We start from the raw sequence: 18,512 nt of genomic DNA on the forward strand, positions 1-18,512 counted from the left end.
CCTGTTAAATAAGGATTTGGACATTATGTTGTTCCGCCTTGCACTCATTCTGGGCTTGCGTTGAAGGGCTTGTCTGATATCAAAACCATTGTTGAAGATGGGATGAGTTGTTGAGCTTGTTGTTAGTTTTTGAGATGTAATGTCTTCATTTATCGGTTTTACCCTTATTCATTGACTGAATTCAGGTCGTCCACCTTCAAAGGTGAAAGCATGAATAACAAAACATTATCGATTATAAAATTGACACGAGGACTAGATTTAATGAGATACACAGAACAGAGGTGAGCGAATATGAAAAAGAGCCTGTTGATCAAACTTGGAATGAACTGCATTGACGCATGCATTATGTAATCGCTCATTTCTTCGCAATTGGTCAACCGATTCAAGTAAAATTAACATGTAAGATGCAAAATAAGATGGGCTACACGCTGCTTGTTAAATTTTTTGATTTGATTGCTTAATGTTCAACTTACGGCCAAATTAGTTTGCCCGGTAATTTTTTCTGGGACACCCTGTATACACAAATGTAAAACATGGACAAGTTGGATGGAATTCAAGAGTATGTATCCTTAAGCTTCAATATGCTATATTTACGTTTCATGAGCCTTTCTTAGCTCAACAAGAAATCACTCCCCCCGTTGCTGAAGTTCTGCATAGTATACGCGCCTGTTGATCATCAAACAGCCACGTGGTCCATGCGTGCAAATTAGTATGATATGTATAAAGCAAAGTACGCAAAGAGACAATAAATGCATTTAAACGTTACATCGTGTCCATTGTTTCAGATCAAAGAGCAAAACATCTGGCTGCCTATTGATCATTGATCATTCCTGGAAAGAGATAGCGAAACTAGGCTACTTCGAAAGAGAGATAGAGATATAGAGAAACATACCGACAGACAGACAGACACACCTACCTATTCAGCCGTATAATGTAACTATCATTCGTCCAATTTTAATTGGGATATTTTTTACGTTTTGTATCTATTTTTTTTTTAAGTGGACACAGAGTTCAGGGCAAATGGTTAATTGCAAAATGGTGTAGAATAGGGTATAAAAATGATCAATGGGAAACAATTAAAAAAAGTAATTAAAGCAAACTCAATCAAATGTGGTCTCTCTTACTCTTTTACCTTGTATGGTGTTTTTGCTTTTTCTTTCTTCCATTCAATCCTCTTCTTTACCTTTTGCTTTTTCTTTAATTCATCATATATTTTATTGATAACCTGCATTTTGTCTTGAAAAGTGTACGTACATTTTTGTAGATACAAAGGGCGTATAACTACTTCACTTTACCAAGGAAAATTCCCTCAGAATTGGTTAATATAGATGGGAAAGTAGATTACTTTGAATTCTAGATCGGAAAAAATCGTGACTTCTCTCTCGTCCGAAGGGTCGCTAGTCCGAAGGTTCTCTAGTCCGAAGGGTCACTAGTCTGAAAACCAAATTAAATTTGCTAGTCCGAAAGTTCTCTAGTCATTGTAGAATAAGGGTTGGGGTTAAGATTAGTGTTGGGGTTAGTGTTTAGGGTTAGAGTTAGGGCTAGGGTTAGTGTTGGGGTTGGGTTAGAGTTAGGGTTGGGGTTAGGGTTAGGGTTAGGGTGATCTAGCCTTATTCTATATTAGGACTAGAGAACTTGAATTATTATCCAGACTAGCGAACTTTCGGACTAGAGAACCCGATATTCGGACTGGCGAACCTTTTAGAGATTTCTGGCTAGCGAATGGTAAATAACGTGTTCGGACTAGCGAACCTTCGGACTAGGGAACCTTCGGACTAGAGAGTTGTCACCAAATAAATTACTTGCTTTCCACCAGACATAAAAGTTTGAAAACTCTTTTAGAATGACCCCCGTAATTATTGCTCTACTGTGATAAGCCCGTGTACATGCTCTATGTAATATGTAATAGGCCTATATTCCGTTTTATATTTATGATTTGTGAAATATTGTCAAACAGCCATATGGTCTATGCAGGCAGAACAAATAGCCATGATATGTTTTTAAAAAAAAGTACAGAAATAGACACCATAACAATAAATGTATTTAATCTTTATTTCGTGTTCATTGTTACATATCAAAGAGTTACGTGTAGGTTAAGCATCTGGTTATCTATATTGAACTAGTGTTAGAGAAGAGATATTTGGGGCAGACAGGCAGACAGAAGCATTCCTATAATTATCGCACTCTCAGTTCTTCACTTTAGACTGAAAAAGAGAAGAGCAAAAGTCTAGTCCGTGGAATTTTGAATTGGCCAGTTTGTCACTTTTAAAACTTAACCTTCTTCTAAACAAAAATGCTTGTAACTTTACTTGTTGGGGTCACATTTGATTCAACGAGGTGTCATAATGTGCATGATTAGAGCATCTGTTTAAAAATGCAAATTTACCCAAATATGGTTTAGTTTTAAAATTAGGAGTTCTTTTTTACAAGTGTGTGGATACCTTTTGGCGCAGTATAGAGCTTACAGTTTCAAATTGAGACGAAATACTATGCAACCGAATATCTGAATATTTTAAATGGAAATTTTGAAGTAGATATTCCAAAGTTTTGTGATCATTGCCAGAGGGTCAGTTATCCCACACTCTGGCGAGAGCGAAAAATGGTGACATATAGTTGACGTGCTTTTTAAACAATCTGCAAATTAAAATAATTTTAAGCCATTGATTACGGACGGTTTTTTTTCCTCTTTAACAGTGGCAAAAATATAATTGAAATAAATTTATTGCCAGCTTTTACAATTCAGTCTCGTTGATTCCTCTTCATTACCTCTCTATTCTTCTTTATTGTTAATAAAATTTGTGTATATCTAGCGGGCGTAGACCGGTTTTGCTTCGCTAAGAAATCTTACGCAAGATTTTTTTCCTCGTATAAGACCACGTGTACAATCTTTTACCAACCTGGACTGATTGTAAAACAACCACATGGTCTCTGCATGCATATGATTTTTTATGACATGTATAAAGCAAAATATTAAAGTAGATTCTATAACAATAAATGCATTTAAACGTTATGTTCGTGTTCATTGTTTCAGATCAAATTAATACAATTTGAGCGCAAAACATCTGGCTGAGATAAAACAAAAACAAAGGTACTTAAAAAGAGAAATAGAGATAGAGAGGGACATACTGACAGACGGACACACAGACAACCCGACAGACAGACAGACAGACAGACAGACAGACTTATTCAGCCGTATAATGTAACTGTCATTCGTTCAATTTTAATTGGGACATTTTTTTAACGTTTTCTGTCTACTTTTTCGTAGAGTGGGCACAATTAAAGTTCAGGGTAAAAAGAGGGTAATTGCTAAATGGAGGCGATTAAGGGATCTGGAATGAGCGTTTTAAGTGTTTCGATAGTATTTTTGTGGAACATGAGAGCACATCAGACATATCGAATTGCATTCTGAATACGAAGAATGAATACTAATTTTATGACAAATTATTAAAATTTGATATTTTTCACATTTTTAATATGTAACAATCCTCGACGTAAATTTTATAAATCTAATGATATATTCTTAAAGTGTATGTAGCTGGGAGGAAAAGCCGACGATCAATTGAAAATTTTGACCTTTCATATTGAAGATATGGATTTTTCCCCAAAAAACCAATTTTTTTGGTGTTTTGGGAAAAAAAATCCATATCTTCAATACAAAAGGTCAAAATTTTCAATTGATCGTCGGCTTTTCATCCCACCTACATACACTTTAAGTATAAATCATCAGATTTATAAAGTTTACTTCAAGTACTGTTAAATATCAAAAATATCAATTTTTAATGATTTGCCATAAAATGTGTATTACATTGTGAATTTCAAAAAATCAAAATTATTTGAGAGCAGAAGGACATTCTTCTTATTCAGAATGCAATTTGATATGTCTAATGTGCTCTAATGTCCCACAATAAATACTGTCCAAACGTTCATACCCCACCCCTTAAGGTATAAAATATAAAAATTGTCAATGGGTACCATTTGAAAAATGTAATTAAAGCTATCTTTTTCAATCAAAGGTAGTCTCTCTTATTCTATTACCTAATTGTTTGGTCTTGTTTTTTTTTTTTTTTTTTTTCCATTCAATTGATAACATGACTTGTGTCTTGAAAAGTGTTCGTACATTTTTCTATATACAAACTGCTCCGATTTACAAAGGACATCTTCCACAGATCTAGATGCGAAAATGAATTACTTTGCTTTCCAACAGATTTAAAAGTTTAAAAGCTCGCCGATAACAAACATTTTAATGTATGGAATTGGTAAAGGTATGGCAAAAAATACCAACTTGCATGTACAATTATGTAAATCGAGATGAAATGACAACTTAGACAAGGTATCTGAACATAACTATAATGTGTAGGGGTCAATTGAATTAAAGAAATGAACAAATGGAATAAAATATAATACAGGAATGCCGCACCTGGAATGATATCGCATGAGTTGTGTTTTGTGTAATCATGCCATCTCAAACACGCGCGATACTTTCAAAATGTATGCTTCATAAAAGCAAGATATATGTTGTATGTGTCTCACACAAATATTGTTTAAATTGTGGTCCAAGCCTACTCCCCAAATTAGATTATAATATGTTTTAAAGTTGGTTTTAAAATTCTAATCATGATGTAATCGTTTTAGACGTTGTATACACGAAGTGGCTATTATTATTACCATTACCACAATGATATATGCCCATATTGGAAATAACCATTGAACAGTCGAATACAAACTTGGAATATGTTATTTGTTGGTCTTCTGCTCCGTTAAGAGCGACGTAGCTTTTTCTACGCCCAGTTCGTCTTCATAAAATGACGTCAGTCGTTACACCACACCCGTGGAATAGTCACGGCCGGCGTAGCTGTACGGACTACGTAAGATAAGCCCGGACTTCAACTTTAATGTGGGCGTATTCAAATTGACGTTTGCGCACTAAGGTTATATGAAGAGTTTACCACCTGGTTTGCGGTGTACACGTTACTCCCTAAAATTGAAACCTGACCGATGTGGTGATTCGTTTCTCTTACACTAATTGCAATGAAAGAATAACCCATCTGATTGGTTAATGATGAAGTGCTATAGAAAATATGTTCATAATTTCCGGTTTCATTTTTGCATATAATAGGCCTATCTGTACGATTTACACTATACAACGAGCTCCATCCAGCTTAGCTGAAATATCTTGGTTTTGCATAAGGCATTTGAATCGGTTCTACACTTTGCTACGGTAAGTCACTTTACATTCATTTTAAGTAGGCTCATATTTTAGGACCATTGTCAGATCTAAACGTTACAATAGTTATATCCATACTCATCACATTGTGTTTTATTAAAGCTTGTGATGATAACAACAGTTGTACCATGCCATGTGCCTATGTAGAGCTTTGTTTTTGAGCGAAATTGCATGAGTATCAGAGAAGGACAGAAACAGCGAGATATACACTCTGATGTGGCATAAAGCAACAGACTGGGGCAAACAGGGAGAAGTAGGCAAGACAGGAAGTACAATTTAAAAATATTAACGAACAATTTGATAGCATTTTTTTTTTTCATTTGTGAGACAAATGGGACAATTGAACTATCAGTTTAGGGATGTGTTCGTGCGCAATCAACTAATACGGTGCGACTTGAAGTAAACAGAACATTGTAAAATTTATCCCACAAACATTTTTACATTCGATTCATATCTTTAAAACTGTTGTTTTAGTAAATAATATCTCAAATATGTGGCTTTCATACATGTAAATACATCCATCCTGGTTTCGCATGCGATACAGACACTCAAGGAAACCACGTTCTAAAATATCACAAAATTTTTGGCTGTATGAGCTGATTTGATCACAATTGGCTATAGAAATGATGTAATAATCGGATTGACTACATAACAATAGGTCTTCTTCCATTTCTTTTTTTTTTCAATCAAGGAAAGAATTGAGCACTTTCAAAAATCATTGAAAAAAGTTAAAGGCCTATAATGTTTAAACAGTAAAAAAACTCTTGTTTAGGTGAATGTTGTACCTTTACTCCATCTCAATGACACGTAAAACAAGCCGTAATTCACGATAAGCAAAGCAAATAATTATTATATATTTTCTTCTGTAACTTTTACAGAAACACCAAAGCGAAAATGAAACCTTTTGGTGCGATCCAATTGATTCTCTTAAGTGCAGTCATCATGGTGTTGAAAGTACACTGGGTTGAAGGTATGCTTCCGCAAGATCGAAATTCACTGATGTCTCCCATTCAATCAACTGATGTAGAGAACAATGGCGACGAGGTACGTAATAATTCTATATTTCACAAATCGTCGGCTGCATTTCATAGTGTCGTATAGTGATTTTGGTCATTTTTTTTAATTGGCACATGTGTTTTTAATGATGTTCTCTTTCATTTTTCTAAGTCTCATCAGTTAAAATTAGCTAATTAATTAGTAAGTAAATTATTAATTAAATGTATCGGATCGACACAAAGTGAAATTTTGTGTTTTCCATTGTGGCGCATCGACCGTTTTATACACATTTTATAATTAAGAAATATCAGCAAAAATGAACAACATTGCATGTCATAGTGGCGTACACCTCACTACATTCCATAGTGACGTATCCGACCTACACGCCACTATGAAATGAAGCCGACGAAATGTAACGCGATATGTATTACACGGCGATCGAGGTGGCGTAAGGTTACCGTTAGGTTAGGGTATTGCGTTTTGCGTGTTTTCCATAGTGACGTATAGTTTTGTACTTATTGTTTTCAGTATTCATTTCTTTTGAAAAAGATATAAAAATAAAATCTATTTAGTTTATTACAGAAATTTCACATCATTTACAAAATATGATGAATGTCTGATTTACACAACTCGATTTTAAATTGGCATTTCTTCAAACCCGATTTTCTCGAAAAGTTGTTTATTCGCGGTGCCCCACTATACGCCACTATGGAATACAGCCGACGAAATCTTCCAAAAGTGAACATACTTGAAATTAAATTATCATGATTTGGAGCGTATTATTTTTCTTCCAAAAGTATAAACAAGAACTTTTTGAACATACAAGCCGTCAAACAAATATCAATATTAAATATGTGTGAATCTGATATTTAATCAGGGGGATACACCATGTGATTACTACGGTAATCCACATTGTGAGTCTTGGTCAAATTGGCCTGAAGATACCCCCCCCAATTTCAATAAACGGAGCGAATAGTTAGTAGTAAAGGTCCTGTATATGTTATATAACACTGGGCCTGGGCCTGGGCGATGCATGAAAATACGGCGATGAACAACTTGTTTGTGTGGCATCTGAAAAAGGCTGCTTTAAGATCACTGAAACTGACCAAGTTATATAAACAAAATTACATATTGGGATTTGATGGTTCGAAATGGTATATTTTATTTCATTTTTTTTTTTTTTTTAAATATTGCACACGGGAAATTCACACGGGATCGGTTTTTAGAAAATATTTGCCCTACCTAATTGTAAATTAGAGCTTTGATTCAGTGCGTAAAAACAAGAAAAGTTTCAGGTCAAACTATGTTGAGTTTTTGATCATTTGGCATCTATTGTTTATTAAACCCAAAGGGTATATTTCTGGACCGATCAAAAGCTTTTAATACTTTAACCTTGAAATATATACCCATATTCCATAGAAAACAATGGGCTCTGTGGTATTGTACTGGTTTAGAAATTATTATTTATGCAGCAGAAAGCAATATGTTTATTTATTATACAATTCGTGTCAAAACTTAAAGATGTCATATGCGGTGTACCCCATGGACCAATACTAGGGCCTCCTCATTAATCATAACATCTGCAAATGATATTTTTAATACATCTGACGTATTAGACTTTATCTAGTTAACTGATGCTACTACCATACTCTCATATACATATTAATATAGGGGTAACACCTGTCAAACGTACTTGGATTAAATTGTAAAGCTGCAGAAATGGGCTATAAGGACATATTATATAACAATCACTATAGGAGTCACACTGCCTCTTTGTTTGCCAAATATATTGTGTTTTTACATTTAATGACGGCTACACGTTCAAATTTGGCGTATTTATATATCACGTATAGTATTAATGGTATTACTTAAAGGCATTACTTTACGTTCCAGTAGCCACAGTTACCAAACAAGAAATGCTAACAACTTCAACTTTCAGTACAAAATGTGAAATATAGTGGTACTGATGAGCTCACATCCACACTACATACAGGTATTATACGAATCATACACACATAGGAGAAATTCAAATTCCAAATTAACAACACTAAAATACAATAATAATGCTTGGAGTCATGATGACAAACTCATTTACAAATATAAAAAAATGGTTACAAAGACTCAGAAAAATGTGAATAAAGCAAAGGTGAAACAAATTCATTATTTGATTATATTTCCTTTCCAGACTTAATCTTTGTATGCGTTTGATTAATTAGCCAGGTAACGGTTTAATATATAAAATAAGATGATATTCCTTTGATAATCCTGCTGTCTTTGATTTATAGGATCTACACCGTCGAGATAAAAGGCAATCCGAGATAAATACCGCAAGCGGTACTACCGAAAGCAGCAGTTTAACCGATAGCAGCGGTAAGTCTGTATTATTACATACCGGAATCCGAACATTTAAAAAGAAATCGTTAGAATAAGAACTCTGGAAATCAATTGACAACAAAATGCCAAGATTATCACAAAAAAGAAAAAAGAAAACAAACGACGACATCAAGCAGTCTGATCAGAATGGGAGCCTTTAGAAGAAGCTCCTCGTGATCTTAAATTGCAATGAACTGCTTTGTGACTTACAGGTTAATAAATGCGTATCACTTGTTGAGAGTGAAATTGTACAAAATAATGCACGAGCCCCGAAGACACATCAACATCTCAGCACAATTGCATTATTTTGTACAATTTCTCGAGCAACAAGTGATACGCATTTATTAAGCTATTTCATATACGTGAAAGAAATCCCGTGATCTTTGTAATTTTTGGAAAATGTTGGAAAATGCAAGCAAATATAAATGCATCAACCCGCAAGTAAAATGAACCAGTCCCAAAGCACTGCGCGCACAACGCGGAGTGCGCGCCCGTGCAATTGTACAAAATGTATGCACGGCTAGTAATTTACTAACGTTTGCTCTGATTGGTTCTCACTATTTGGAGTGTGTGAAATTACGTAACCATTTGTATTTTGTACCAAACAGAGCCGAATCCTTTTTTTTTCAATTTTGTAATTACATCGTGTAGCTATATACTTAGTTAATCAAAAAATAAGGTCTGGTAACAGATCCAAAAGAATATAATTATGACTCGCTCGAACTCGTATTTCAGTTCCTGTCATGTACTTTATTCACTCTGCAATGACTGTATAGTGTTTAACAGATTTACAACCAGATCATTTCAAAACGGCAACCTTCAAAAGTGGCGACGTCATCACAGCCACAGACCATGCAATCTTGGATCTTTTACAATAACTTCTATTGTCTTTTGAACGATCCTTATGAATCTCATCAATAATTAAATCTGATTGAATAAGTAAAAGAAACTCCAAATTCTCTCTCATTATCATATGAAGAGCTTAGTTTCAAAACCCCTTACATCCACTTGAGCAATTTTGAGAAAACATCAAAAATCACTGATATAAGAGGGTTTGCAACAAAAGCAGTTTTGCGCGGGATGCTCATCCTACCCAGGCATCCCGCCAAAAAATGCTTTTTTTGCAGACCCCGCTTATATCAATGATTTTTTTGATGATTCATTAATGTTTTCTCAAAATATCTGAAGTGGATGTAAGGGGTTTTGAAACTAAGCTCTTCATATCACAGATATAATTACAATCACATTAATTATAAACATATCTTATATGTTTATCTGGTTCGTTTCCCAGATTCATGTAGCGTGGAATTGCTTAGAGGCCGAGACGGAAGGGACGGACGTGACGGATTGACCGGAGAAAGGGGACCGCAGGGAGAAGGTATTACTTTGATTTTCTACATACACTTTTCCAGTACTCCTCACCAACCCCACACAGGGTAATGTAAGGCACTTGTGGGGATTGTACGCTGGGATTAACTAATTGGTGTGCTCCAACAGCAGTGTTTGGTGATCTCCACTATACAACCTGTACAACGGATAGTATAAACAACGGGGTGTAGTTTCTGAAATCCCATGATTTTTACGAGCTTTCATGTACCCACTGACCGATTTTTCCGAATGCCCTAATACGCTCAAATATCTTGGTGCATCCCTTTAAGAAAAAAACAAAATTGACTGAGTTCAAACTTATAATAGTCTTTTCAGCAATGTTCAACAATCATGTCAGAGTGTCGCTGAGCTGATATATGTCATGCTTTAGGTTTGTGCAATATACAGCATGTCTCAAAAAAGATTGTGCAAGTGGAAAGCGACATCTTTGGCAATTAGAAAATACTGTTGTGACATGATGCTTATATCAACGTCAAGGGAGCAGTCCTAGCTTTCAAATACCGTTGGTTTCATTCATTTTGGTTTCGGCAATCAAGAGACCTGCTTCACTGAACACAAACTTTATTAATGTATCCATTTCTTTATTTATTTGTTAGTTGGGGCAACCGGTGAGAAGGGAGATAAGGGTGATGCCGGAAGCCCTGGAGTTGATGCTACTTATCCCGGCAGTGTAGGAACTACATATGTTCGATGGGGGAGGACTACCTGTGAATCTCCTTCCCAACTTGTCTACGAAGGTAACTATTTGCTTATTGGGCTCATTATAATGTCACGGGGTGTTATAGTGTATTTTTGGCGGCGACTCTGAGTTTTTGAATCTTCGCGGTCAACATCAAAACTGAATGCGCTAAAATTCATATTTGCCTAATCAATAAAGTAGCCTACTATTACAGGCGATTCAATAAATATACAGATTTAACTGTCAATGAGTTGTAAAAAAACCATGTAAACTTTTATGAATTTGGTGATAATGAAATATTTAATCATTTGAATTTACCTACAATTACTTAAACAACATGTGTGACCTTTGGCAGAACGAACATCGGAGCAATGTTATTTTTACACATACTTTCATGTTCCTTTCTCTCTTTTTCTGAGTTCTCAAATTTTGAAATTGGGAATCTATGATCTTTAAAAACCGCATTTGATACTTGTATTATTGAAATGAGCCTTAATTGCCTCCGATATACTTTATATGTATTAAAGCTATTTTTATCAACAACTTTATTTTTAGGGATTGTCAGTGGTTCTCACTACACACAGATAGGTGGCGGTGCAAATTACCTCTGTTTGCCATTGGAACCTGAGGATCTCCAAGCCGAAGCAGGAACTGGAGGAACTCGTTCATTTTTATACACAGCCGAATATCAGATAGATAACTTTGAACCATTCTCCCATCTCCATGATCATGATGTTCCATGCTCTGTATGCAGAGTTACTGGCCGAAGCACGCTGCTCATGATTCCTGCTAAAGCGACCTGTCCTTCTGATTGGACAAGTGAGTACAAGGGATACTTGATGTCAGCAACTACCGCCCACGCTCATCAAACAGAATATATATGTGTTGATGAAGATGCTGAAGCGCGGAGAGGAACTCATGAAAATAGAGATGGTTCTCTCATGTACCTCGTAGAAGGCACTTGCGGGACACATGGCTTGCCTTGTCTTCCGTACGTTGAAGGAAATGAATTAGCTTGTGTTGTTTGCACGATATAGGTTATTTCGACGATTGCTTGTAGACAAAATGTCACAGGATCAGTTCAAATATTTAATTTAGTTTTCGTAATTAATTCTTCCATCAAAATATAATTTATTCCATCTCTTTTTCAATATTAATTCTTGTTAATAACAAAGTATAATGTCCTATTTTTCATCATGTTTGTGTTGGTAATAGATAGTTCTTGAAACCTTATAAGTTATAAGTATGAGTTGATACCAAGTTCCGTAGATTGGTATCCACTGCCGTTATATGCTTAAGGGTTCCATACTCCCCCAACTTACCGTACAGCAAAATCTGTATGATTCTTCCCAGCGGTTTAACTAATCTGTAGGACTAATCAATTTATGGAATCCAAGAAATATTTTTAAAAAGGTTCAATATATTTGAATATGATGTACTTAAACTTTCTGGTCATATTTGTGGATTTTGTTTTCTTGGGTATATTAAAAACTAGCAATTGTTTAAATTTATAAAAGTAATTATTTACTAAATGAGGTCATTATATCATTCAATGTCAGTCCACGATGTCATACGTTTCCCATGTATAGGTTGAACGAAGTATAATGGATTGTTTTCTCTGCTATTATCTAAGAGTATACAATGGACATAATAAACGTGCATGCAATGTATATTTAGAATAAAATGGTATGGTTAAAATAAAGTAAAGCAAATGAATTGGAATTGATCATGTCGGATCTGTTATTTCGTGTTTGAATTTGATTCATCAGGTAACGTTTGCATATTTGTAATAAATCAAATATGCCGAGAAGATTAAATCATTTTGTACCAATGTTTAAACAAAAATGCATATCTTGTACTGCATTAGAATCTTTCATATTGAAGACATACATTTTTTCCAAAAAGTCTTTTTTCTGGTGTTTTGTAGACTTCTTCAATATAAAGTTTATTTTGAGGAATGTTTAATATCATTATGTTGTATTATTTGCCATAAAATCGCAAATTAAAAAAGAAATCAAAAGTATTCGATATCTTCGTATTCAGAATGCAAATCGATATGTCTGATGTTCTCTCATGTCTCACCAAAATACTGTCCAAACGTTGCTGCGAGGGGTCGAAGGTCAAAGTGGGGCCAACACTTAAAAATAATAGTCCCATCATGTTATATCTCATCACAGGAAATAAAAAGTCAATTGTCATATTTCTACGGTGCTTAATTCAGGAGGTATACGGTCGTATAAGTCAAATGTTAACATCAAACGTTTAATATGGAATATTTTTTCGCAAGACTGGTCTGGAAGGGGTCTGCATAGATATTAATTGGGGTGTGTCGGGAGATGGTGTAAAATAATTGTTTGACAGAAAATGTGCTTTCCAGTAGTTTACATTATGGCGCTCATATAATATACTGCTTAAAATGGCGGATTTAAGAAAACTAAAATTGATATGATTTCTGTAGGGGTAAAATTTCTGAATTTGAGCAACATTATTCTGATATTATCAAAATTATTGAGGTTTGAGGCGATATTTATTGAACTTGAATACCAATAAGTGTTCATCAGAACTGAATTGCATTTGTAATCTACCAGTTTTGAAAGTGGGAAAACATTTAAAAATATGGTTCTTAAAAGTGGTACGTACTCAGAAAGTTTGAATGGTCCCCTGCTGTCGAAATTTAAGAAATATCACCTCAAACCCCTTTAAATTTGATATTAACAGAACTATGTTGCATAAAGTCCAAAATTGCCCCCTCCCCCACAAAGTTCAAATCCAGCCTCCCTAAATTCGCCATTTAAGGCAAATTCGCTACATTATGAGCACCATAATGTAAATTTATGGAAAGCACATCAATCAATTATTTTACGCCATCTCCCGACACACCTCACTTATTATTTACCCCGTGCAGTTTATGCAGACCCCTTCCAGACCAGTCGTGGAATTTTGCGAAAACTTTTTTTTTTCAAACTCAGTTGACAGCCAGCTTGTTGCACCAAATTGTCCACCTTGCCTAAAATACTTATCAATGCATGACATGTTCAGCTATTAGCTATCCATGAATGTTGCTTGAAAACAAACGTTTACTAGTAGTGTAGTACAGAGTTCTTCCTCAAATTATGCTCAAAAGTCAATTAGATGCAAATCCTAACAATCAGACAATTTACATTCCGCATCGATAAATACATTATCTGATAGAGCGCAATAGATTATAACAAGGACCGTTGGTAACCGTAGCGGTCGCTGCGGGACAAGGAATTCAATTTTGCAGTGATGGTGTCTTTGAAGCAGGTTTAAGTTTGACCCCTATTTTGACCTGTAACCCCTCTGTGAGCTTAACCTTTGAGGGCGCTCATCTTAAAATAATGCCAATTGTGTTCGGAAACCAATTTCGGACACTTTTGATGTCCAAACGTTTTTCGGGGAAAAAGCGTCTTGACATCAAAAGTGTTCGGAAACCGATTTCGGACACTTTTGATTTCCAAACAATTTTCGGGGAAAAACGTCTTGACATCGAAAGTGTTCGGATACCGATTCCGGACACTTTGGATGTCCAAACAATATTTGGGGAAAAAGCGTCTTGACATCAGAAGTGTTCGGAAGCCGATTTCGAACACATTTGATGTCCAAACGATTTTCAGGGAAAAAGCGTCTTGACATCAAAAGTGTTCGGACACCGATTCCGGACACTTTTGATGTCCAAACGATTTTCGGGAAAAAAGCATCTTGACATCAAAAGTGTTCGGAAATCGTTTCCGGACACTTTTGATGTCCAAACGATTTTCGAGAAAAAGCGTCTTGACATCAAAAGTGTTCGGAAACCGATTTCGGACACTTTTGATGTCCAAACGATTTGCGGGGAAAAAGCGTCTTGACATCAAAAGTGTTCGGAAACCGATTTCGGAGACGTTTGATGTCCAAACGATTTTCGGAAAAAAGCGTCTTGACATCGAAAGTGTTCGGAAACCGATTTCGGACACTTTTGATGTCCAAACGATTTTCGGGGAAAAAGTGTCTTGACATCAGAAGTGTTCGGAAACAGATTTCGGACACTCTTGACATCAAGTGTTAAATCCCCTAATTTCCCTTATTCTTGTCAATTTCCCTTAATTCACCTCAATTTCGGACACTTTTGATGTCCAAACGATTTTCGAAAAAAAAGGGTCTTGACATCGAAAGTGATCGGAAACCGATTTCGGACACTTTTGATGTCCAAACGATTTTCGGGGAAAAAGCGTCTTGACATCAAAAGTATTCGGAAACTGATTCGGACACTTTTGATGTGCGCACGATTTTTGGAAAAAAGCGCCTTGACATCAAGTGTTAAATCCCTTAACTCACCTCAATTTCCCTTAATTCTCTTCAACTTCCCTCAATGTTTCCAATTTCCCCTCAATTTCCCCTCATTTTCCCAAATTTCCCTTAACTTCCCTCTATTTTCCCAAATTTCCCTTAATTCTGGTCAATTTCCCTTAATTCACCTGAATTTCCCTCAATTTCCCTTAATTCTTGTCAATTTCCCTGAACTTCCCTCAATGTTCCAAATTTTCCCTCAATTTCCCTTATTTTCCCAAATTTCCCTTAATTCACCTCAATTTCGGACACTTTTGATGTCCAAACGATTTTCGGGGAAAAAGCGTCTTGACATCAAAAGTGTTCGGAAACCGATTTCGGAAACTTTTGATTTCCAAACGATTTTCGGGAAAAAAGCGTCTTGACATCAAAAGTATTCGGAAACTGATTCGGACACTTTTGATGTGCGCACGATTTTCGGAAAAAAGCGCCTTGACATCAAGTGTTAAATCCCTTAATTCACCTCAATTTCCCTTAATTCTCTTCAACTTCCCTCAATGTTTCCAATTTCCCCTCAATTTCCCCTCATTTTCCCAAATTTCCCTTAACTTCCCTCTATTTTCCCAAATTTCCCTTAATTCTGGTCAATTCACCTGAATTTCCCTGAATTTCCCTTCATTCGCTTCAATTTCCCTGAACTTCCCTCAATGTTCCAAATTTTCCCTCAATTTCCCCTCATTTTCCCAAATTTCCTTAACTTCCTCTATTTTCACAAATTTCCTTAATTCTTGTCAATTTCCTTAATTCATCTGAATTTCCCTCAATTTCCCTTAACTTCCCTCAATTCCCCTCATGTTCTCTTAATTTCCCTCTATTTCTACAAATTTCCCTTAATTCCCCTCAATTTTCCCCAATTCGCCTCAATTTTCCTTAATTGCCCTTAACTTCCCTCTATTTTCCCAAGTTTCACTTAATTCTTGTCAATTTCCTTAATTCACCTGAATTTCCTCAATTTCCTTAATTCTCTTCAATTTCCCCTAATTTTCCCAACTTTCCCTTAAATTCCCTCTATTTTCCCATATATTTCCCTTAATTCACCTGAATTTCCCTCAATTCCTTGTAATTCTCTTTAATTTCCCTTAACTTCCCTCAATTTCCCCTCATTTTCCCAAAGTTCCCTTAACTCCCCTCTATTTTCCCAAATTTCCCTTAATCCCCCTCAATTTTCCCCAATTCCCCTCAATTTCCCTTAATTGCCCACAATTTCAATTAATTCACCTGAATTTCCCTCAATTTCCCTAATTTTCCTAAAATTGCCCTTAATTTGCCCCATTTCCCTCATTTTACCCACTTTTTCCAAATTTCCCTTAATTGCCCTCAATGGTCCTCCCCCTCACCAAGTACCATAGCCATGCGACAAACGATGTTGACGTAACAGCATTTTTTAGCGTTTGTTACTAACGGACCGTCTAACGGAGTAACGGAGAGACATGGTGACTTATAGAGCTGCTACCCGCAGCTAAAATACTGGTTTTGCTTATGAGAAAAAAAGGTACGTAATAAGTGGAGATATATACCACCGTCTGATTGTTCGTACCACAGTATATCTGCCATATTTGAGGTTCCGTCAACAGCATAATGCCCTCAGAAAACATTTGTTCACTTTTTCATGGCGGCGCTTTTTATGGTATTCATCATGTTACTGAATTTTGGATACGGTAAGGGAGTGTTCATTAATACTTTGGTGGGGGGGGGGGGCTGGTCTCCCTCAAATTTTGGCCTGAAAACCTTTTTGACCCCCCTCTTTTGACAGACAAAACTTTTTCGACCCCACCCCATTATTGTATAACAAACATCATACTTTAAAATAGTGTTGTTTCCAGTGGTGTGGTATCTGGGTCACATGTCATTGAGGGAGGAAAATGTTTGAAACATTCCCGGTGGGATAATTGCGCATGAAATACAAGCACACGTTTTTACTTAATTTAGATTTGTCCCAAATCAGGTGTTTATTTGATTCTACAGGGATAAGTGAAATAGAGGATTTATTTGGAGGTTCGACATAGGCACAGCAGCATAATTGGGGTCCGTGGCTATTATGACCATGATCATTACTCGTTGATGGTCGATAAACGTCCCAATAAATCGGACTTAGTCACCGGTCAGTTCTACAGCATAGATATCCATGGCTAACGATGGTTAACTATGGAAACATGTTAAAGGACATCAAGAAAATTTTCTAAGTTATTTATTTTGAGCTCTTTCGAGACGAGTAATGGATATATTCTGTAGATTTAGGTTTTGTCTGTGACTGCTAATGTGAGGCCTTCGTAGGTCGTACGGGGCTCAAACTCGGTGGGTGGGTGTAGTTCTGTCCTGGCAAGAAGAAGTTTATGTTCGTTAAGTCATCCGACCCCGGGGCCCCCTCCAAGGGGTCATTTGAGGTCAAATGACTAAAAACTGCCATATGGCCATGAAACTAGGTCCTACGGGACTCAAACTCGGTGGGTGGGTGTAGTTCTGTCCTGGCAAGAAGATGTTCATGTTCGTTAAGTCATCCGACCCCGGGCCCCCTCCCAGGGGTCATTTGAGGTAAAATGACTAAAAACTGTCATATGGGCATGAAACTAGGTCGTACGGGGCTCAAACTCGGTGGGTGGGTGTAGTTCTGTCCTGTCAAGAAGATGTTTATGTTCGTTTTAAAGTCATCTGACACCGGGGTCCGCTCCCAGGGGTCATCTGAGGTCAAATTACTAAAAAAGTGTCGTATGGGCATGAAACTTGGTAGGTACAGTCAACATTTAAAACAACATTTTTGAAGGTCATTTTGGGGTCATCCAAGGTCACCACGGGTCATCTGAGGTCAAATTAGTAAAAACTCATATATAGGCATGAAACTTGGTGGGTACAGTCAACATTTAGAGTTATAAGTTTAGATCATTTTGGGGTCATCCAAGGTCACCCAGGGGTCATCTCAGGTCAAATTACTAAAACTGTCGTATGGGCATGAAACTTGGTGGGTACAGTCAACATTTAGAGCCAAATTTTTGGAAGGTCATTTTGGGGTCGCCAGGAGTCATCTGAGGTCAAATTAGTAAAAACTGTCATATGGACATGTCACCATCAGCCTGGTAATCGCGCCCAGCCGAGAACCGCCAAATATGGTAACCGCCTAGTCTATTTTAAAACTGATGCATCAATGACTATGTTCATCATGTCATTATTGTATCATTCTCACATACATTAGGAAATGAATTTGGAGAATAGAGGCCTTGCATGTGACATATCATCCCGTAAATATGGCGGACTACTCAAATGCATTCAACAAAAGCATGATTGCAATCAAATAGGTTGATGACAACATTTGATTGAATGGACTGCACTCCGCCATAACTACGGTGAAGGACACCGGCTCAAATCCTTTGTTTGGAGCCAATCGATAATTTCATGCAGGGCCTCTATACTTTCTGTTAATATACGTCTAGCCCTTTTCTATTCACAGATTATCCATTGTATTTCTTTTGTTTAAGGTTCGCTGCCCACACCATTACCTAGAGTAATGGA

The 18,512-nt window shown here is 36.4% G+C and overlaps 1 protein-coding gene and 1 long non-coding RNA gene across 2 annotated transcripts; both read left to right on the plus strand.

Moving 5' to 3' along the window:
• The first annotated feature begins 6,227 nt into the window (after positions 1–6,227).
• LOC140136946 (uncharacterized) lies at positions 6,228–10,685 on the plus strand. Its single transcript, XR_011856792.1, has 4 exons — positions 6,228–6,268; positions 8,506–8,590; positions 9,885–9,971; positions 10,579–10,685. It is a non-coding gene; the product is annotated as an uncharacterized lncRNA (long non-coding RNA).
• Positions 10,686–11,146: 461 nt separating this feature from the next.
• Positions 11,147–11,698, plus strand: LOC140142911 (short-chain collagen C4-like). Its single transcript, XM_072164940.1, has one exon. It carries the CDS (start codon positions 11,147–11,149, stop codon positions 11,696–11,698), a length of 552 nt encoding a protein of 183 aa, XP_072021041.1.
• Positions 11,699–18,512: the final 6,814 nt, after the last annotated feature.

Source organism: Amphiura filiformis, chromosome 2 (genome assembly GCF_039555335.1).
Source record: "Amphiura filiformis chromosome 2, Afil_fr2py, whole genome shotgun sequence".
Classification (NCBI taxonomy): domain Eukaryota; kingdom Metazoa; phylum Echinodermata; class Ophiuroidea; order Amphilepidida; family Amphiuridae; genus Amphiura; species Amphiura filiformis.

Coding starts and splice junctions, on each gene's coding strand:
- LOC140142911 (XM_072164940.1), top strand. CDS start 11,147: ATGAGCCTTAATTGCCTCCGATATACTTTATATGTATTAAAGCTATTT.